The sequence below is a fragment of the Pelobates fuscus genome, chromosome 7, assembly GCF_036172605.1.
Source record: "Pelobates fuscus isolate aPelFus1 chromosome 7, aPelFus1.pri, whole genome shotgun sequence".
NCBI classification, from domain to species: Eukaryota; Metazoa; Chordata; class Amphibia; order Anura; family Pelobatidae; genus Pelobates; species Pelobates fuscus.
Window position 1 is genome coordinate 188,757,028 of NC_086323.1, and position 19,611 is coordinate 188,776,638.

Genomic DNA, 19,611 nt, shown 5'->3' on the forward strand with positions numbered 1-19,611 from the left:
TTAACTTCATTTCATGACAGATTCTCCATTTTAACTTCATTACATGACAAGATTTCCTAACAGCATTTAGAATACTGAATAGAGAATGTATTTTCTAGAAGAATATGACTAACACCGGAATTATCAAATTCCTGTAACATGCAACAATGTATTTTATAGCCAAGGCCATGAGAAAGCTGCTCTAATGAAATGTTCTTTCATAAAAAAGGACCCTAAAACTGATCACGAGTCTGACATCACTAACTACCCAAAACGGTGCCAAGTACTCAAAATGGCTAGCTGCCAGATTCCCTCTCCCATCGAGAGAGCCTCGTGCTAAAGAGCAATGGCGACTGAATCCTTGTCAGAAATTACGACATCCCATGATGGGAGGATGCCCCACTAGCCACTCAAATCCCTAAGCCAATTACTAATACAGATGGGAGGGCATTTAACTTACCACTTAATACATAGACCAATTAATGATGTTTATTTGTTGTTATCTTGATATTCAATGATGATGTAATTTTGCTCTTATAAGGGCTTGCAAGCCTGTTTTTTACCAGATGCCATTAAATTTCCTCGAAGTTATTTTTAACCTGAACTCCGTGTGTCAGTGTGAATTTACTTCTGCGTATACGCAATTTAATCATCTCAGATTTGGACAGGAACAGATAGACATTTAAACATATTTGTTTATTTAAAATAATCTATATCAATTTGGCGCCCAAACACTCTGGGATATTCTAAGAATTATTGCCTGAATGTGTAGAATATTGTAATACATACATATAAGTATATATTCACTTTCAGTGCACCTCCTATACATATATTTAGGGTCTCTAATCAGAAGAATTGCTTTATCTGAGCAAAAACTAGTGCTATTCTAGGAATATCAAATTTAAGGTCAAGGAAGGCAAACTGGAAGCATAGCAGACTTTGGAGAAGTTTTCAAGTTCAGCTACAGTTGTCTTAAATTTGAAATAGACACAGAAATTATAACACAGCGAGGCTTACGTCAAATATTAGATGATGAAAGCTTTTTAAGGGAACAAACATTAGTATGTGGTAGGTATATTAAATGTTAGAACATGACACAACTTTATATTTCAATAGCAGCTAATGAGGCAAATGATATAAATATACCTGCTGGATTCCTCCACAGACCTGCTCCCTGAGCACCACACGAGGATAACATCTTCAGGCAGAGAAGGAAGTTTGTCCATAAGGTTGATTAGCAGCAGACAATGAGGAAACGAGTGTTCAGGCGGAAGATCTGTAAAGAAAGGGGGGAGAAAAGAAAAATAGAATTTACACAAGATTACTGACAAAATATAGTTGTCCAAAACATCAAGCAGTTTACAGTTTGTACATGTAAATAAATACTCTTTTTTTTTTTTGTCCATATCCTGATTCTCTCCTATGTGTTATTTTTTTTTTTATATTCTTTATTTTATTGTGCATGCGAAATACAGTGAGGCAAGCAAAGCCACAACAGCCAGTGACAACTTGTCATTCAACATTTAACAGTAACTGTTTGGCATTTCAGGGCATAGCACATTTTATAGTTTAAAGTAAAGTAGTTGCAGCAAAAGTTACACCAGGTGTCAGTTACTAGGTATGACAGATAAGGAACATATTCTGAGTTGCATACTGACATTTGTGTTTTTAGAGGTCTCTAGCTTAACCGGGAGTGATAGCAAAGAAATAGGGCACCACCAGCAGGCATAACGTCACACACCATGCTGTCTCCGTCCATAGGTAGGAAATTTAACCAAAAAACAACTACCGTAGATAGGGTGCATGCATTCTGATTGATAATTTTAGCTACAGCAACATCTAATGAGGCTATGAGTGGTACAGCATATGGTGTGCATCTTAGCAGAAAGGGCTGGAATGACCGCCAGCTCCGGCAGAGCAAAAAATGAGAGTCCGGGGGAACACAGCACATGACTAGGTGTGTGAAAGATAGTACCAGAAGTCCACTAGGTCCCATTGTCCCGCTCAGTGGTGCGGTGTCCGCCGACTGTCGTCGACAAGCATCCCGGTTGCTGGGTGAGTCTGGGTGCTGTACTCTGTAAGCTGTAGCAATCCGGTGATTCAGGTCCACTGATTGTTGGCGAGGCTTGTTCTTTCAGGGTGGGCCCAGAGTTCTCTCCAGGAGATTGCCGCTGCGGTAAGGGTAGGTTTCAGGGCCTGCCTCAGGTGACTGTCTGCGGTCTTAGTAGTAGGAGGCTGGGGTAAGGCGCTCCTAGCTGGCGCGGTCTGCGCGGCTTTTCTCCAGTGGCCTGTGGGGTAGTTACCTCACGTTCGGCCATTTTGTTGAGGCCGCGTGGCGGTCGTTGGTGGCTGGTGCCGAGCTGCCCAGGGGCGCCTTGCGGGTGTTTGCTTGCCTGGTGGGGACGGGATAACCCCCACCGGTCCAAAGGGGGGGTGAACGGGCCGGGAGGGCTCCAGTCGCATTGTGGTTCTCTGCAGTCGGGGTGAAACGCAAAGCAGCGGCCGTCTGCTCCACTCCCCCTCCCAAGTAGGCCTCAGTCTCCAAGCCCCAGAGCATCTCACCGGGACCCAGAACCACCCGATATCAGGTGCTCTAGCTACACCGGGACATTCCAGGATCTTGTACCACGGTTTCCAGGGTGTTTCAGGCTGAGTTGAGTGGGGATTTGCCCGATATTAGCTAAATTCCTCAGGAGCCATAGTGACTTGCAGCCTGCTAGCATGGCCGCCCGGCCCCGCCCCCTCCTATGTGTTATTACTTCAGCACCTCTGAGACAACATGTGGGTTGTTTAACCTTCTCCCTACAAGAAGCATTTACCAAGAGCCAGGGGACAAATTGATTTTATAGAAGGCACATATTCGATGAACCTTTGTATATAAGTATTTATTGTTTTTGTCATTTTCACAAGTGTATCGGGATTAATATTGTTATTAATGCACTCAACTAGTGCAAAGCTACGTGTGGTTTTTCTATAACATTAAACTACCTCAAATTTTCACTTTAGTAAATAACACTTGTATAAGTCACGATAGAATGATTGAAGAAATAAAAGCGATTCCCTACATATAGAGTTGTCAAAGAGTGTGACAAACTGCCCTGGAATTATGTTCAGTTCTACTGAGCCCAAGTTGTATTCCCTTCAACTTTTTCCTACTGAACACTGACCACCCCCTGGCTCGTTATCGTCAAAGAAAACCACAAACTCAAGTGCTCTCTATGGGTGTCTGCCATTCGTATAACCAAACGCGTAAAAACATAGCCCGCATCCGCCCCTTTCTTGCACCAGATACTACCAAGGAGCTTGTCCATGCTCTAGTAATTTCCCGCATGGATTATTGTAACCCTCTCCTGATTGGTCTCCCCAATAGCCGTACTGCACCCTTACAGTCCGTAATGAATGCTGCTGCTAGATTGATTTTCCTCTCTAGTCGTTTCTCTCACACCTCACCCCTCTGCCAGTCCTTACATTGGCTTCCTGTATGCTATAGGAGCCAATTCAAGGTACTAACTCACACCTATAAAGCACTGAACAACTCTAGCCCCTCTTATATCTCCTCACAGATCCATAGGTATGTCCCTTCTCGGTCTCTCCGTTCTGCCCGTGACCACCTCCTGTCCGTTGTCCGCACTCGTACGGCCAACTCGCGCTTGCAGGACTTCTCGCGGGCGGCTCCCTTCCTATGGAATAGCCTGCCTACCGCCATCAGACTCTCCCCATGTCTTGCATCTTTTAAGAAGTGCCTTAAAACACATCTCTTTAGGAAAGCTTATGGCCTCCAAGACTAACCCTTACCTCACATACCTGTCTCTTGCCCTCTCCTAAAGGGCAGCCCACCTTATTTGATTGTAAATTCCTGTCCTAATGTGTTTTACACCCCACCTCCTATAGAATGTAAGCTCGTTTGAGCAGGGTCCTCTTCAACCTATTGTTCCTGTAAGTTTATTTGTAATTGTCCTATTTATAGTTAAATCCCCCTCTCATAATATTGTAAAGCGCTACGGAATCTGTTGGCGCTATATAAATGGCAATAATAAATAAATAATAATAAATAAACGCATGTGCTCTGGTAAATGGCGGGCAATTTGTCTCCCAAATGCAGGCAGTGGTACAAGTTTGTTGCGTTCATGGAACTCTAGGACAGATACCTTAACTCGTGAACCCTGCTAACTTTGTACCGTCGCCTGCTTCTTCCACAGACAAGCCAGGAGAGAGCCATGTTCAGTGAAAAGACACTCCAAAAGGAGGTGAACATTTGCTCCCTACGAGCCATGGGAACCCTTTGTTTAGTTTTGTGTAGGAAGGTTGACTGACCGCTACTACTTTTCTTATGGAAGAAATTTGGGCAGGCGCCACGTGTGCGGTCAGTCAAAAGTTTACCCCGGTGGCGATTCGGCTGTACTATCGAGATCTGAGCGCAATTTGGACAACGTGGGCGCTCAGATACAGGCTAGCCGGGGATATAATACTTGTGTGGGTTCTTATTAATATTGTGTACGTTTTGGAGTATTTTATGTTTTGTGCACTGTAACTCTAGTGCCTGGGAGATAATTAGTTTAAGCAAATCAAACTCACTGCCCTCCCAGGCACAAAGACACCTAGGCGGGTTTACCTATGCTTTTGGATAGAGGCCCTATGCTGGGGGGTCTGTGTATATAAGCTGGCCACTGGGCCATAAAAAAACAAAACATTCCTTTTGTACCCTTCATCAAGTCTCGCCTGATGTTTGGGTATGCAACTGCTAGAGCGCTATAATCACACAAACTTGCAATATTTCAGGAACTTTTACCAAACGCATCACTCTAGATACAGGTGGTTCGTTACAGAGAGCTGGTCTGTCACCTATTTATTTGCCAGCCAGATCCATCAACCAACAGCACAGAGAACAGGGAGTGAAAAAAAAGTCTACATTTAAATAAAGCAAATCAGTTTCCTGTTCACTAAAATTCAGTGTTTTAAAAACAAATACCATTGGCAAAATTTAAAATTTAGAAAAAAAAATTCCAAGTCTTATATTCATAGCACCCTACGCTAGTGGAAGATGGAGGTTATCTTCACCCTTCAAGTAGACACTTCCGATTCGAGAGTGCAGGATTTCTCTTTTGTGAATTCAGTATCAATATATCAACATCTCTACAATACAGCAGATTTGAACTCTTACGGTAAAATTTCTCTTTTCATGAGAAAACTGAGAATTTAAATTTGAAGGCAAAAAAGGATACTCTAAGCACCAACATGAAGCAGTTTAGGTATATAGATCATGCCCCAGCAGTCACACTGCTAAATTCTCTGCCACTTAGGAGCGAAACCACTTTGTTTACGCAACCCTTGTCACATCTCCCATGACTGTGAGCAGTGAGACTGTAGGGACATGATCTATACAACAAAACTGCTTCATCAAGTTGTTTTGGTGCATGCAATGACCGCATGGGCTCACCTACCTAATTTGTCATGCAGGACAACATCCACAAATGCACGGAAAGGCAGAAACTGGAGGAAGAGCTGATCAAGAACCACTAGGAACACGTTGGATATTTCATTCTTATGGATTTCCGAGATAGAAACTGCAGACAAACTCGGTGGAAACTGACTGAAAAACAAACAAAAACAAAAACCTACCATCAGTAATACCTTAAAAAAAATACTCTGCCATATATGCGGTCTTACTCCTGGCGGACTTTTAACATTTACAGTAAAACCGTAATTTCCCTTGGATTTTATTATGTTTAGTTCCTCTATATTTAACAAAAGTGCATGCTAGGTCTGAAAATTTTTATTAAAATGTAGAAATCCACTTGGCTGTTTTTCCATCTATCCTGGAACTGGGTGCCTCCATCTTAGGTCCTTGTCAATCATTGCTATACGCTCCTCCCTTAGCACCTGGCAGTTGTTGTCATGGGCCCGGCGGTCCTGAGGGGCCCGGACTACTCTGGCAGTCCGAGCCCCACATTCCTTATGTGCACATATATATAGCGGTTTTCGAGATTGAGATATATATATATCTATATCACTCACAATTAATGGCACTCACCCTTGCTCATATAAATAGTAGTGAAGATGCCCTGGTGCAATCCCATGCTCATAGATAATTATATTGAAAAAAAGATGCACTCTTTGGCATTTTTGCAAATATTGACAGTCTTTAATCCATGTAAGGTTTACGAGTCCATGCAAGCAACTCGTAAACCTTACATGGATTCAAGACCGTCAATATTTGCAAAAAGACCAAAGAGTGCATCTTTTTTTCTATATAAATATATAAATATATAAATATATATATATATATATATATATATATACATGCACTGCGGGCCCCCTGCTACCTGTACATAGCAGAGGGGGGCCCAGCAGTACACTCTGCCCTCCTTTCCAGCTACTCTCTGTAACTTTCCTGCGGCCGCCAGAGCGTTGCCATGAGTTACCATGGCAACGCTCCTCACAGCACGCAGGCCGGTCTCACGAGAGTTTGTCAGAGAGGAGCAGGAAAGGAAGACAGTGTGTGCCGCTGGGCCCCCCTCTGCAATGTACCGCGGCTGACTCCCTCCACCATGCCACTGGACCACCAGGGAATGCGATTTCCCCCCTCCCTGGCAAGGTAAGAAGCAGGGAGGAGGGGGAATAAAATTTAAATATACACAAATATTATTTTTTTAAATACTCCCCTCCCCCCTATTTTACACACACTGCACTACACACACACACACACTACATTTACTAAATACACTCTGCACTACACACACACTACATTTACTAAATACACTCTGCACTCACTACATTAACTAAACACACTTTGCACTCACTACAAACCCATCCACTACACACATTCTACATCCACTATACACACTGCATCCATGACACACATACCACATCCACTACACACATCCTACATCCACTATACACACTGCATCCATGACACACAAAAATTGTAAAGCATTTTTACTTTACAATTTTTTTGAGAAATTTGCCTTAAACTATAATATAAAGAAAACAATCTTTTTTTCTTATATTCTTATATTCAAGTCTAATAGATTTACAGAAATCCCATTGTGGAAAAGAGAAAAGTGGAAAGGGACACTGTTCCACTTGAAAAAATGGCGAAAAATGTATAAATCCTTTTCACCACTGAAATAAAGTGTGTAGTCAGAAATGATGTTAAGCAGCAAAAAAGAGAAACATTGAAAAAATTCTTAAGATTTATTCAACTGTACCAAAAGTTTATATATGAATGCAGTGTGTGTGTATGAGTGCAGCGCGTGTGTGTATGAGTGCAGCGCGTGAATGCAGTGTGTGTGTGTGTGTGTGTAAGCAGTGTGTGTGTGTGTGTGTGTGAATGCAGTGTGCGTATGAATGCAGTGTGCGTGTGAGTGCAGTGTGCGTGTCAGTGCAGTGTGCGTGTCAGTGCAGTGTGCGTGTGAGTGCAGTGTGCGTGTCAGTGCAGTGTGCGTGTGAATGCAGTGTGTGTATATGAGTGCAGTGTGTATGAATGCAGTGTGTGTATGAGTATGTGTATGAGTATGTGTGTGTATGAGTGCAGTGTGTGTGTGTATGAGTGCAGTGTGTGTGTGTATGAGTGCAGTGTGTGTGTGTATGAGTGCAGTGTGTGTGTGTATGTGTGTATGAATGCAGTGTGTGTGTGTGGCAGAGCCTTGGTGGGGGGTGGGCAATTTTATTATTTTTTTTTAATTATTTTAATTTTTTTAATTATTATTTTTTATTATTTTATTTAATTTAATTATTTTTTAATTATTTTAATATTTTTTATTATTATTTTGTATTATTTTATTTTATTTGTACTATTATTATTTTTTTAATTATTAATATTTTATTATTTATATTTTTTTTTTGTCCCCCCTCCCTGCTTGATACATGGCAGGGAGGGGGGCTCTCACTTCCTGGTGGTCCAGTGGCATTGGTAGTTCAGTGGGGGGAGAAGGGGGGCTGTCAGGGAGCTGCAGGAGAGGTAAGTAAACGCACACAGCCCCTGTCTGTATTATGGCAATGTAAATTGCCATAATACAGACACTGACTCGAGTATAAGCAGAGTTGGGGTTTTTCAGCACAAAAAATGTGCTGAAAAACTCGGCTTTTACTCGAGTATATACGGTATATATTTAGACATAAAAAGTGTTAGAGACGTTTTGTATCAATCTCTAACAATGCATTTTGTGCCCTAGCAGTGCAAGAACTGAACTGGATAGTGAGCCAATTTGTAATATCGTTAATATACACATACTAAAGTGTCCCATCCAAACTTTCTGGAACTTGCTCACATTGCTTGAAAGCAGACTCTATTAAGTAGACTCTTTCAAGTAGGAGTTAGAAAACCAGGAGTTGAAACAAACAAGGGGGTTAAACTAACAAGGAAACTGTTTTACTGTCCTCTATCTGGGGAAATAAATGTAAGAAAGATTGGCGGTTTGACTCAATGCACATCTTGTTGCATGTATGCATGCCTGGATGTACCCGTCAAAGGTCCGTAACTCTGTGACGGTTGTGTGCGAGTGGCTTTTCTGGAAGCTCAGATTGGAGATCTCGAGAAGCAAATTGCAACATTGAGGGAGATCGACAATTTTTGAGAGGAGTCTGCTGCTCACTGAGCAGAGTTTAGTGGGGACAGGTAGTGGAGAGGGAGGAGATAAGACAGATGGGCAACAGGCAGCTGGGTGACAGTGGGGCAAGGAAGCAGGGGGGGGAGGGAAGAGGAAAGGGCTAGCCTGTCCTGATTTAGTGTAACCTAGCAGATTTGCCAGATTGAGTGAAGATGTTGGCAGCATCAGCTCAGGAGTAGCTGTATTAGAGCAAACTGTTACTTCTAACAGTCCCTCTAGTACGGGTGGGGATGAAAATGTAATGAAGGCTAGACAGGTTGTGGTGGTAGGGGACTCTATCATTAGGAGAGAAAATAGGGCAATCTGCCGCTCTGATCGGCTCAGCCGGACAGATTGCGGTCTCCCGGGAGCTCGGGTCCGGCATGTTGCCTACAGAGAGTGGATGGATTATTGGGAGGGGCTGGGGATGACCCAGGGGTCATGGTCCATGTTGGTACCAATGACAAAGTAAGAGGAAGATGGAAGGTCCTAAGGAATGATTTCAGGGAATTGGGTAGCAAACTTAAGAAAAGGACCTGGTAGTATTCTCTGAGATATTACCTGTGCAACGCGCTACAGTGGAAAGGCAGCGGGAGATTAGAGAGGTCAATGCGTGGCTAAAGTCTTGGTGCAGGAAAGAGGGTTTTTGGTTTTTAAAACACTGGGCAGACTTTGTGCTTGGGTAGTGACGGGTTGCACCTAAACGGGAGAGGGTCTGCAGTGCTGGGGGATAGGATGGCTAGAATGTTGGAGGAGATTTTAAACTGGCAGTAGGGGGTGGGGCAGGGGGGGTTATAGCAAGCTACAAAATGGAGATAGGACAGAAAGGAGATGGGCTTTAGCTCAGTATAAGGGGAGTGGAGACGGGGAGAGGGGCAAGCTCAGAACAGAGAAGGTATGTAATGTTGATAATTCAAAAAAGGTACAAGTGACTCATGATATTAAATGTATACTTACTAATGCAAGGAGCCTAAATAACAAAATGGGAGAACTAGATGCAATAGCATTCACTAGACAATATGACATAATAGGCATAATTGAAACATGGTGGGATGAGACAAATGACTGGGCAGTTAACTTAAATGGGTACATGTTATTTAGGAAGGATTAGAAAAACAAGGGTGGTGGGATATGTTTGTATGTCAACCATGAGATAAAGCCAAATCTTAAGCAAGTGGAATGTGATGAGGAAAATGTGGAAGCTTTATTGGTAAATATCTGCTTGGGGCAAAAGAAGGGAAATCAACTATTGGTTGGGATATGTTATAAACCCCCTAATGTTAATATTGACAAGGAACAACAGCTGTTTGAGCAAATTGAGAAAGCTGCAAATCTGGGTAACACTTTAATTAATGGAGATTTTAATTACCCGGACATAAATTGGGACAGAGGGACTAGTAGCTCAGCAAAGGGAATTAGGTTTTTAAACGTGTTAAATGACACCTTCATGTCACAACTTGTACAAGCACCAACTAGAGAGGAAGCTTGTCTGGACCTGGTTTTAACAAACAACGTTGATCTTTTGACCAACATTCAAGTAGGTGAGCACTTGGAAAATAGTGATCACAATATAGTGTCCTTTGAAATAAACTCAAAAAAACTAAAGCACATGGGGTATACTAAAATATATCATTTTAAAACGGCCAACTTCAATAAGTTAAGGGCAGCTTTACAATATATTGACTGGCATCGACTCTTTATTGAAAAGAACACTGAGGATAAATGGAAACTATTCCAACAAATATTAGAAAAGTACATTGTTCAGTATGTACCATTGGGTAATAAATATAAAAGAAACAAACTAAAACCAATGTGGCTTAGTAGAGAAGTAAAACAAGAGATTAAAAATAAGAAAAGGGCATTTAAATCGGACAAATCAGATGCATTCTATAAAAGATATAAGGAAGCCAATAATGCATGCAAAAAGGCGATTAGATTCGCTGAACTTCAAAATGAAAAAATGATAGCCAAAGAGAGTAAAACCAACCCCAAAGCATTCTCTAAGTACATACATTCTAAAAAAATAAAATATGAAACTGTAGGTACACTAAAAACTGAAATAAGGGTTGTGACAAACTGCCACTGGGCATTGGAGAGGACTGATCGCTAGCCTCCTGCCCTGCGACTATGGCCCTGGAATGTATTGCTCTTTAGGAACTGCATTTGGGCATAATGGATTTTTTGTATACTGTTTCTGGCCCTTTAACTGTGTTGTACAAAGAAAGGGTTTGTACTTTTAAACTGGCACTTTGGATGCAGTCGAAGTGCCGAAGTAGTCGAAGTGGCCGCCATTAGACAGTCGAACACGTGGCGGCGTCCATTTTAATGCTTTAATGCTGACCTGTACTTTGCCCTGCCCTTCGACACTGCGGCTGGAGACTAAGTCCTGTTCGAAGATTCGAACACACGTTCGAACGGGACTTTGTCATTTTGTCGTAAAATAGACCTACATTAGACTATTAGACACTGCTAAAACGCGCCCTAGTTCCACTTCGACAAAAGTTGAAGTGAGTTTGACGATTCGAACGCCGCCTTCGGATGGGACTTTGTAACTTTTCAGGGCAGAAATAGACCGACCGCACAGCCTGAATCTGTGGAACTGTTTTGGGCATGAAAATGTGCTTGCGGTCGGTCATAAAGGACTTCCAGCTAACTCTTTAACCCCTGGATGGAATGAGCTGAATTTTGGATATGTTTGTAAGTAAAGTATGCTGATTATTAATATGTTTTTTATGAAGATTGAATGTATAGTTTTGGAGTTATAAATTTTTTTATAAAAATGTATGTTTTAGCTTGGAGATAATTGAGTAGATACAGTAAGAAACTCAATTATCTCCCAAGCATAGGGGAGGGAATATGTGGGATGTAACCGATATGTGATTGGTTAATGCCTAATTGCCTGTGGGCGTCTCCCTTGCAGGGGAGCACTGCATAAAAGCAGAGTACCTGCCATTAAACATCAGAGATCTTCTTGACCCTCAATACGTAGCCTTGTCTCGTTATTGGAGGGAACTGCTATATCACACTGGGGATTGCTATGCTCTGCATACTCCCTTGAGCTTTAATCACTTAGTTCTTGTTCCTGATACGCTCTCCTGGAGGAGAGGTCTTCCCCACACGGTCCTGGAGGACAGAGGCAGATTCCAGGGTGGACGGAAGACGGCACGGCTCCAGTTAAGCTACGGCGGTTGTGGAGTATGCGGTGGTTGTGGTGTCGTCTGCAGTGCTGGGAGTCCTCAGGAAGCGCTAGGAGCATCCGTCAACGGAAGGTGTCCGTTACAGGGGTGTTAATTAATGAAGACCAGGAAAAGGCAGGCAATTTAAATAACTATTTCTCCTCTGTATATATTAAAGGGACACTATAGTCACCTAGACCACTTCAGCTCAATGAAGTGGTCTGGGTGTCAGGTCCCTCTAGGGATAATCATGCCTGTTGTAAACATAGCAGTTTCAGAGAAACTGCTATGTTTACATTTTGGGTAAAGCCATCCTCTAGTGGCTGTCTTCCGGACAACCACTAAAGGCGCATCTGCGACGCTGGAGGCATATTAGGCCTCCATCACGCAGATCGTCCATAGGAAAACATTAAATAATGCTTTTCGTATGGACACTTTAAATGCGCGCGTGGCACTGCCGCCCATGTGCATTCCGCTCTGCTAACGTCAGATGGCGGGAGCTGACGTCGGTGGGGGTGGAGAGGTTATGGAGCCCGGAGGTGGAAGAAGGTGAGTAACTATAGTGTCAGGAAAACCGATTTGTTTTCCTGACACTATAGTGATCCTTTAAGGAAGAACCCATGGCATTAGATGTGCAAATAATTGCTACTAAAAACTTGCAGAATAATTGTAATTGGTTAACTCAAGACAAGGTGCTGCAGCAACTAAAGAAAGTCAATATAAACAAAGCTCCAGGGCCTGACGGTATCCATCCATGAGTACTTAAGGAACCAAGTGTAGAAATAAGTGAGCCTCTGTTTTTAATCTTTCAAGATTCTTTTCTTTCAGGAAGTGTTCCGGAGGATTGGAGGAAGGCAGATGTGGTTCCTATATTTAAAAAGGGTTCAAAATCCTTGCCTGGAAATTATAGACCTGTGAGCTTAACTTCTGTGGCTGGGAAAATATTTGAAAGGTTATTAAGGGATAATATTCAAGAATTCCTTGAGAAGAACATGGTTATCAGCAAAATCAGCATGGTTTTATGAAGCACAGGCCATGTCAAACTAACTTGATTGCGTTCTACGAAGAAGTAAGTAGAAGTATAGATCAGGGTGTTGCAGTGGATGTGATCTATTTGGATTTTGCCAAGGCATTTGATACATTTCCACACAATAGATTAGTGTTCAAACTCAAAGAAATCTGTCTAGATGAAAATGCTAGTTCTTGGGTAGAATATTGGTTTAAAAATAGAGTACAAAGAGTTGTTATTAATGGTAAATTTTCAAGCTGGACAGAGGTGGCAAGAAGTGTCCCTCAGGGTTCTGTTTTGGGACCCCTTCTATTTAACATGTTTATAAATGATCTTGAAAAAAGCATTGAAAGTCATGTTTCAGTGTTTGCAGATGACACTCTGTAAAATAATACAATGTGAGCAAGATATTACTTTGCTGCAGAGGGATTTAGATAGACTGGGCACTCAAATGGCAGATGAAATTTAATGTTGAAAAATGCAAAGTTATGCACTTCGGCGTAAAGAATACATAAGCAATGTATACCCTTAATGGAAGCGAACCAGGGATAACAACACATGAAAAGGACTTCGGAATTGTTATAGACAACAAACTATGCAACAATGTGCAATGTCAATCAGCAGTGGCTAAGGTCAGTAAAGTGTTGTCATGCATGAAAAAGGGCATTTATTCTCGGGATGAGAATATCATTTTGCCTCTTTATAAATCACTGGTAAGACCACATATTGAATATGCTGTGCAATTTTGGGCACCTGTTCTAAAGAAGGATATTATGGCACTAGAAAAAGTGCAAAGGCTGGCTACAAAATGAATAAAAGGAACATATCAGCTATGAAGAAAGGTTAACAAATTTAAACCTATTTAGTTTAGAAAAACGTCACCTGAGAGGGGATATGATAACATTATACAAATATATTCGGGGCCAATACAAACCATTGTGTTGAAATCTATTCACAAACCGGACTTTACATAGGACACGAGGTCATGCGTTTAGACTGGAAAAAATAAGATTTTGTCTAAGGCAAAGGAAAGTTTGTTTTTTTTACTGTAAGAACAATGAAGGATGTGGAATTCTCTGCCTGAAGAAGTGGTTTTATTAGAGTCCATACATATGTTCAAACAGCTACTAGATGCATACTTGCAAAAACAGAATGTAGGGTAATAACTGCTTGATCCAGGGTTAAATCTGAATGCAATTCCGGGGTCAAGAAGGAATTTTTTTCCTAGCTTGTTGCAAAATTGGAAGTGCTTCAAACTGTTTTGTTTTTTGCCTTTTTTTGGATCAACAGCAAAAAACAAATGTGAGGAAGGCTGAGCTTGATGGACGCAAGTATCTTTTCAGCTATGTAACTATGTAACTTATCCTCTGGTTATTCCCATACCACGTCCACAAACCACTTCATGGAGAGAATCCATCTCCATCATCCCAACCAGAGAGCCAGACAACTACCCACCACATCCTTGTGGGCACACACCATTTCCAAAATGTCAGGGCACAGAATATCTACACGTTTCTCTTTACACTAATGAGGGAATCTGCTCACGGGGAAAAAAAATGTGTCCGGAATTTAATAATAATAAAAAAGGATAAAGGGAATCTGGTGCATCATGTGTGAATTACTGTGAGAATGGTATACTAGATACATTTATTGTGATAGTGCATGTGAGAATATAGATCCCAATAAGCACCTGTTGATCAAATATCTACTACAGAAAAAAATCTCACCTGTGTATCTGTAGATATAGCTTGTGCAGGCGGTTACAGGACTGAGATAAAAAAGGCATGAATTCCTGGAGAGAAAAAAAAAATAAAAAATAAACCGAGATTCATTGAGCTTTTAGAATCAAGGGAAAACAAAAAAATGGCAAAAGAACAATTTTGTACCTAATTACATTACATAGATTAATTGCCTTAAAGGGTTACAGCAAATCTTTTGATTGACCTTTCCTGTGTAATATGCCCTATTGGACACTATGGAGAAGTCTCCACCCTTCCAGCCCAATTTGCAGTATAACCTGCAAATAAAATATTTTTTTACTTACAATCTAAGGACTGACTTCTGTCCACCTCCAATGTCACATGGGCCTGGCACAGACAAATCACAAGAAATTATAGTTCTTTTGCCAGCTCATAGCTCATAGCCAATTTTGCCAGTCCAGAGCACATTCCAGGCTGGCGAGGGGAGGAATATACTGAAGGAAACGGAGGAAGCACACAGTGGGTGGGATGGAGGGGAAGGAAAGCAATCTTCCCCTTGCAAGCGCTCTTTCTGTAAGGGAAAGGATGATCATGCCTGTCGCCTGCACACTGCCGACAGATGTAAAATATGCACAGAATTGACATTGGCAGCCAGGAAGAGAGTTCTAGACTTCCAATGTCACGTGTGCTGGGGGTGCAACTACAACTAGCCCACAGCACACAATTAACAATAACTCAGTATGTGCAATGTTTCAATTGACACTGCACATACTGGCTCCAACCACCATGCGCACTTCAGACTACATAGTATCATATAGAACAGGGGTTCCAAACTGTATTTTCTTTTTGTGTAACTTATGGCAGCCCATTTCTACAATTTGTGCCCCTCATATTAGCAAAATGTTTGTAATTTATATAGTTGCTATTAATTCAAATGCAAGTTTTTCTCTGCACCTTGTCCCCTTTCTCTCCACTCTAGTCACTCCTGCTTCTCCTCTGCCCCTGTTGTAAAAGTATTAGGCCCCTTTAAATCTATACTCATATTTCTTTCTCAGGCCTCAGAGTCTTACAAGAATGCTTTGTTCATAGAAATTGTGTGTCAGCAGGAAATGTTAGGTTCCTGCTGAGTGAAACATTGTAGCAGCTAGTCTTAATAAAATGTGAAGTTACTAAAAGCCTTGAAAACTAACCTTGAGACTAACGTGCCAACTACTCAAAATGGCTGCTAAAGCACCCCGCCCATCGAGTGAACTCCTCGTGCTAACAAGATGGTGCTGGAATCTGGAGGAGAAGTTCATGACGACAGTAGTGACCCAAGATGGTACACCCAGTAGGGAGGGCATTTAACTAACCACTTAACACCTAAACCAATTAATGTTTACTTGTTGTTATCTTGAATTTATTTAGTGATGTAATTATGCCTTTATAAGGGTCTGCGCACCCACTTTTTAACAGATGCCATTAAATTTCCTGAAGTTCTTTCATTTAACCTGAACCTCGTGTCTCAGTGTGAATTTACTTCTGCGTGCACGCAACTTTATTATTTCTAATTTGGACAGGAACAGATAGTCATTCAAACTTATTGGTTTGCATAAAAGAATCCTTTACAATTTGGCGCCCAACCGTGCGGCTCTGGGTTATGCCATGCTAGGGCAGCCGTCCAAGAAGACGCGGGGTGGATGAATCCTGGGGGAAGGAAAGGAGTCTGATCACCTCTGAGTACATGGTAGAGATTGCTGCAGCACCTGGCCGGTATGTTCCCGCCCCTGTGATTGACCTGCCCCAGCGTCTGAGATTGGCTGCCGAGAGGACATCAAAGTCAGGTAATAGCTTGCCCAGAGACCCTACACCTTACTTGTTAATACTTACTTTACCTGCACCTGCTGACTGTTACCTGGGTGTGTCTGATTTGGTTTGTCCTTAGCTTACTACCCGGGTAGAGTGTTTGCCTGTTTACCCCTTTTAGGAGCCACGTGGCTGTGGCTGTAAGGAAAGAGGGGGGTGGACCTGTGGAGGTTTTCCTGGGGGTCCTCTATTACCTGTTTACCTCTTTTAGATGCCGAGTAGCTACGGCAGTAAGGAAAAAGAGGGGGGGGGGGATCTGTGGAGGTCGGTGTAGAATCACTGCTTCCTGGGGGTTCCCCATAGTGTCACTTTGACAGCTTAGCTAGCCTCATTGGACACTTCTTTTCTCTGCTTGCAGAGAGGTGGTACATTCCAGCCTCGAGCGCTGAGGCTGGTAACATTCCAATTCTTTTCTTTTGTGGCGTGTGGATTCGGGCAGGCATTGCTGTCTCCATCACCACGTGGTAGTGAGACTTGCGGGTGGGTCCGCAACAGGGACACTACGGGAGTGAGGGTAGAGGTGGTTACGGGTCCGAACCACTAACGAGGGAGGTGTACGGAACTCGGGCCGGTGTTTGCTGTTTTCCGTTGCCGCCAGGTAGTGAGACAAGCGGTAGTCATTCCCCGAGCGGGGACACTACGAGGTTGAGGGAGGTGGCTTCGGCCACACGAGTAAAGGAAAGGGATTATTGTTGAACTTATTTGAAATGTTGAACTTATTTGAACTGTGATGCATGGACTGTATTTACACTGAAATGTTGTCTTAATTGTCTGTCACACAGTCCTGTCCTGTGCTTACTTTTATCTTACTCTCTGTACTATTTACACTTTCCCCTCCTATTTCTCTTTGTTGAGAGAAGTGATTGGTCACACACTTCTTGCCACGCTCCAATCCGCGGCTACCTCGGGTAGGCGGAATCAGTGACTAGTCTACGTTTTGGGAAGACGTACGTAGGAACCCACTCTTACGTAGCAGTCGAGCACTGTAGACATTCTGTTCATTTTTCTTCTCTATATCTGGGACGCCTTGTATAGGGAGGATGGGACAGAAGTTAGATAAACCCAATAAGGGTTGGTTAGCATGTGATTTGGTAGAAGATAGAGAAGGAGAAGAGATGGTTAAGAAAGTTGATAAGATTGCTAAAGTATGTGGAATTACCGTACCTCCGTGCGGCAGATTACAGCCAGAGAGCTGGCGTAAGTTACTGACAGAAAAGAAAGGGAAGCTGTTGGACCATGATTTAGTCCGTACAGCGGAAGCCTGGTATCGAGTAGCGAAAGCTATTCAGCAAGAGGGATGGATTGAGGAAGAGGTTGATCATAAAGGTTTAAGATTGTTTGTATACTATAAAAACTTTGTTGCTGGGAAGTTCTCCCAGCCGGCGCCCAGTTATGGCGCACATGAGGTGGCCACTCCTAGCATCACATCAGCAATGACTGAAATGCAACTGACCACGGCTCCCACCTCTGGTTCCTTCCCTATCACTGCCCCCGTTTGCCCAGTCCTGAATGCTGATGGGTCCGTATTTTCCCCCCATCAGTCCCTCAGCTCCCATCATCCTCATCCCATCCTTTACCCCACCCATCTCCCTCCAGCCCATTTCACCCCTCCAATATGACTTCCCTCCGCCCGTCTTCCCCTGCTGCATCACCTGCATGCCCACCTGCTTGCCCATCTTCGATTTCCCCTCCTATTGACCCACCCCCTCTATCCGTCTCCCCTCCTACTGCTCCCTCACTTTCCACTCCTGCATCTCCGACTCCTCCTACTCCACCTTCTCCTCCACCTACTCCACCAGTCCCTCCCACTCCACCCGCGTCCCATCCTTCCCCTTCCCCGTCGTCATATCCGTACCCTCTATATCCCTCCGCCTATCCTCATCCCTACCCATCGCCACCGCCCTACACCTACTCTGCCCAAATGCCTTGGCCTCTCACCTATCCATACCCCGCACTCCCGCCCTATTCAGCCATCTCCCCTGTACCTCCTGTAGTCACGCAGCCGACCCCGATCACACTTACCCACACCGTGCCCACATCCAGCATGGCCGCCACTTCCTCACTTAACCCAAACGCCACCTCCTTCCACGCCTCCAATATGGCGTCCCCCAGTAATACGGCACCTATCATGCCAGTCCTTCCGAATGATCTGCTGCCTCCAACCCATAATTCACCAGCAGCCCCGGCTGGTGGAGTACCTCTCCTACCTCCGCCCCTGACACCACAGATAGTACACCCTCCGGGGGTCCGGGTAACCCGTGCAGACGAGTGACACGGTGTCAGGATCGGGACAGGGATCCAACACGCAAAGTACAAACAGGTACAGGGTACATATACCGGACCTTAGAATGGCCGGACTAACGTACGGAGAGTATAGAGAATGGTCAGAGACAAGCCGAGGTCGAGGGAACGAGAGGACAGGTAAGCGAGTAACAAGCCGGGTCAAGGATAACAGAGGTAAACAGAGTAAGACAAACGAGCCGGGTCGGAACCAAAAGGATAACTGAAAAACACCAGAGCACTGTGTGACTAGACAGGCTAGAACCACGACAGGGCAATGAGCAACAGGGCGAAGTATGTTTAAATACCCTGGCTAGAGGGGATAGACACGCCTCCGACGAGTCCTGATTAGTCTCCAATGGATTGAGTGACAGGTCGTTCCGGATTGGCGTCATGACGTCGGTCTCCGGGCGCCATGCTACATAAGGAAGTGACTCCCTCGCGGCCGGCGTTTATGTGACCGGGTCGACCGCGAGGAACAGAAGAAACCTGGCGTCCGGACGGATAAACGTTTAAGTCTCTACCTCTCTCGGAGGCAGAGACCTCAGGTACCCTGACACACGGTTAGCTCTCATGGTTACCAGATCCCGCCAGAATCCAGGGAGGTATCGCCCCAACCACCCCGTCGTTCTCTAAGCGACCCTTTTGGTCGCAAGTATCCGGGAGACAAGGCCCCTATAATGTATGTCACCTTTAACCCAACACAGGCCAGTACCCTGATGAAATCACTTCCTGACCCTGAAAAGCAGCCCATGCCCTTCTATAGGGCAGTCGTTCAGATTCAACAAACCTATTCAGCCGCTTGGCGAGATCTATTGAGTCTCTGTGCCATTAAGGCTGGAGATGCCTATTGGCCTAACATTGCCCGCCACCTATGCACTAACTGGCTGGTTAGTGATACTGATTATTTGCCCTGAATTGAGTTCTGTGATCAACTGAGAGCCTGGGCTAAGGATAAACTTGCAGATCTAGCAGCTGGCCTTAATGACATTATCCAGGAAAAAGGCGAATCCGTAGAGAGGTTTCATGCTAGA

The 19,611-nt window shown here is 43.6% G+C and overlaps 1 protein-coding gene across 1 annotated transcript in view; it reads right to left on the bottom strand.

Annotated features, from left to right (window-relative positions):
- The window catches only part of FIRRM (FIGNL1 interacting regulator of recombination and mitosis), a 195,049-nt gene that overhangs the window by 81,722 nt on the left and 93,716 nt on the right, over positions 1-19,611 (bottom strand). The window contains exons 10-12 of the mRNA XM_063426979.1: positions 14,480-14,544; positions 5,421-5,569; positions 1,126-1,255 (exon numbers count right to left, since the gene is read on the bottom strand). Of these exons, the coding sequence (XP_063283049.1) occupies positions 1,126-1,255; positions 5,421-5,569; positions 14,480-14,544 (344 nt within the window). The remainder of the gene's footprint in view (positions 1-1,125; positions 1,256-5,420; positions 5,570-14,479; positions 14,545-19,611) is intronic.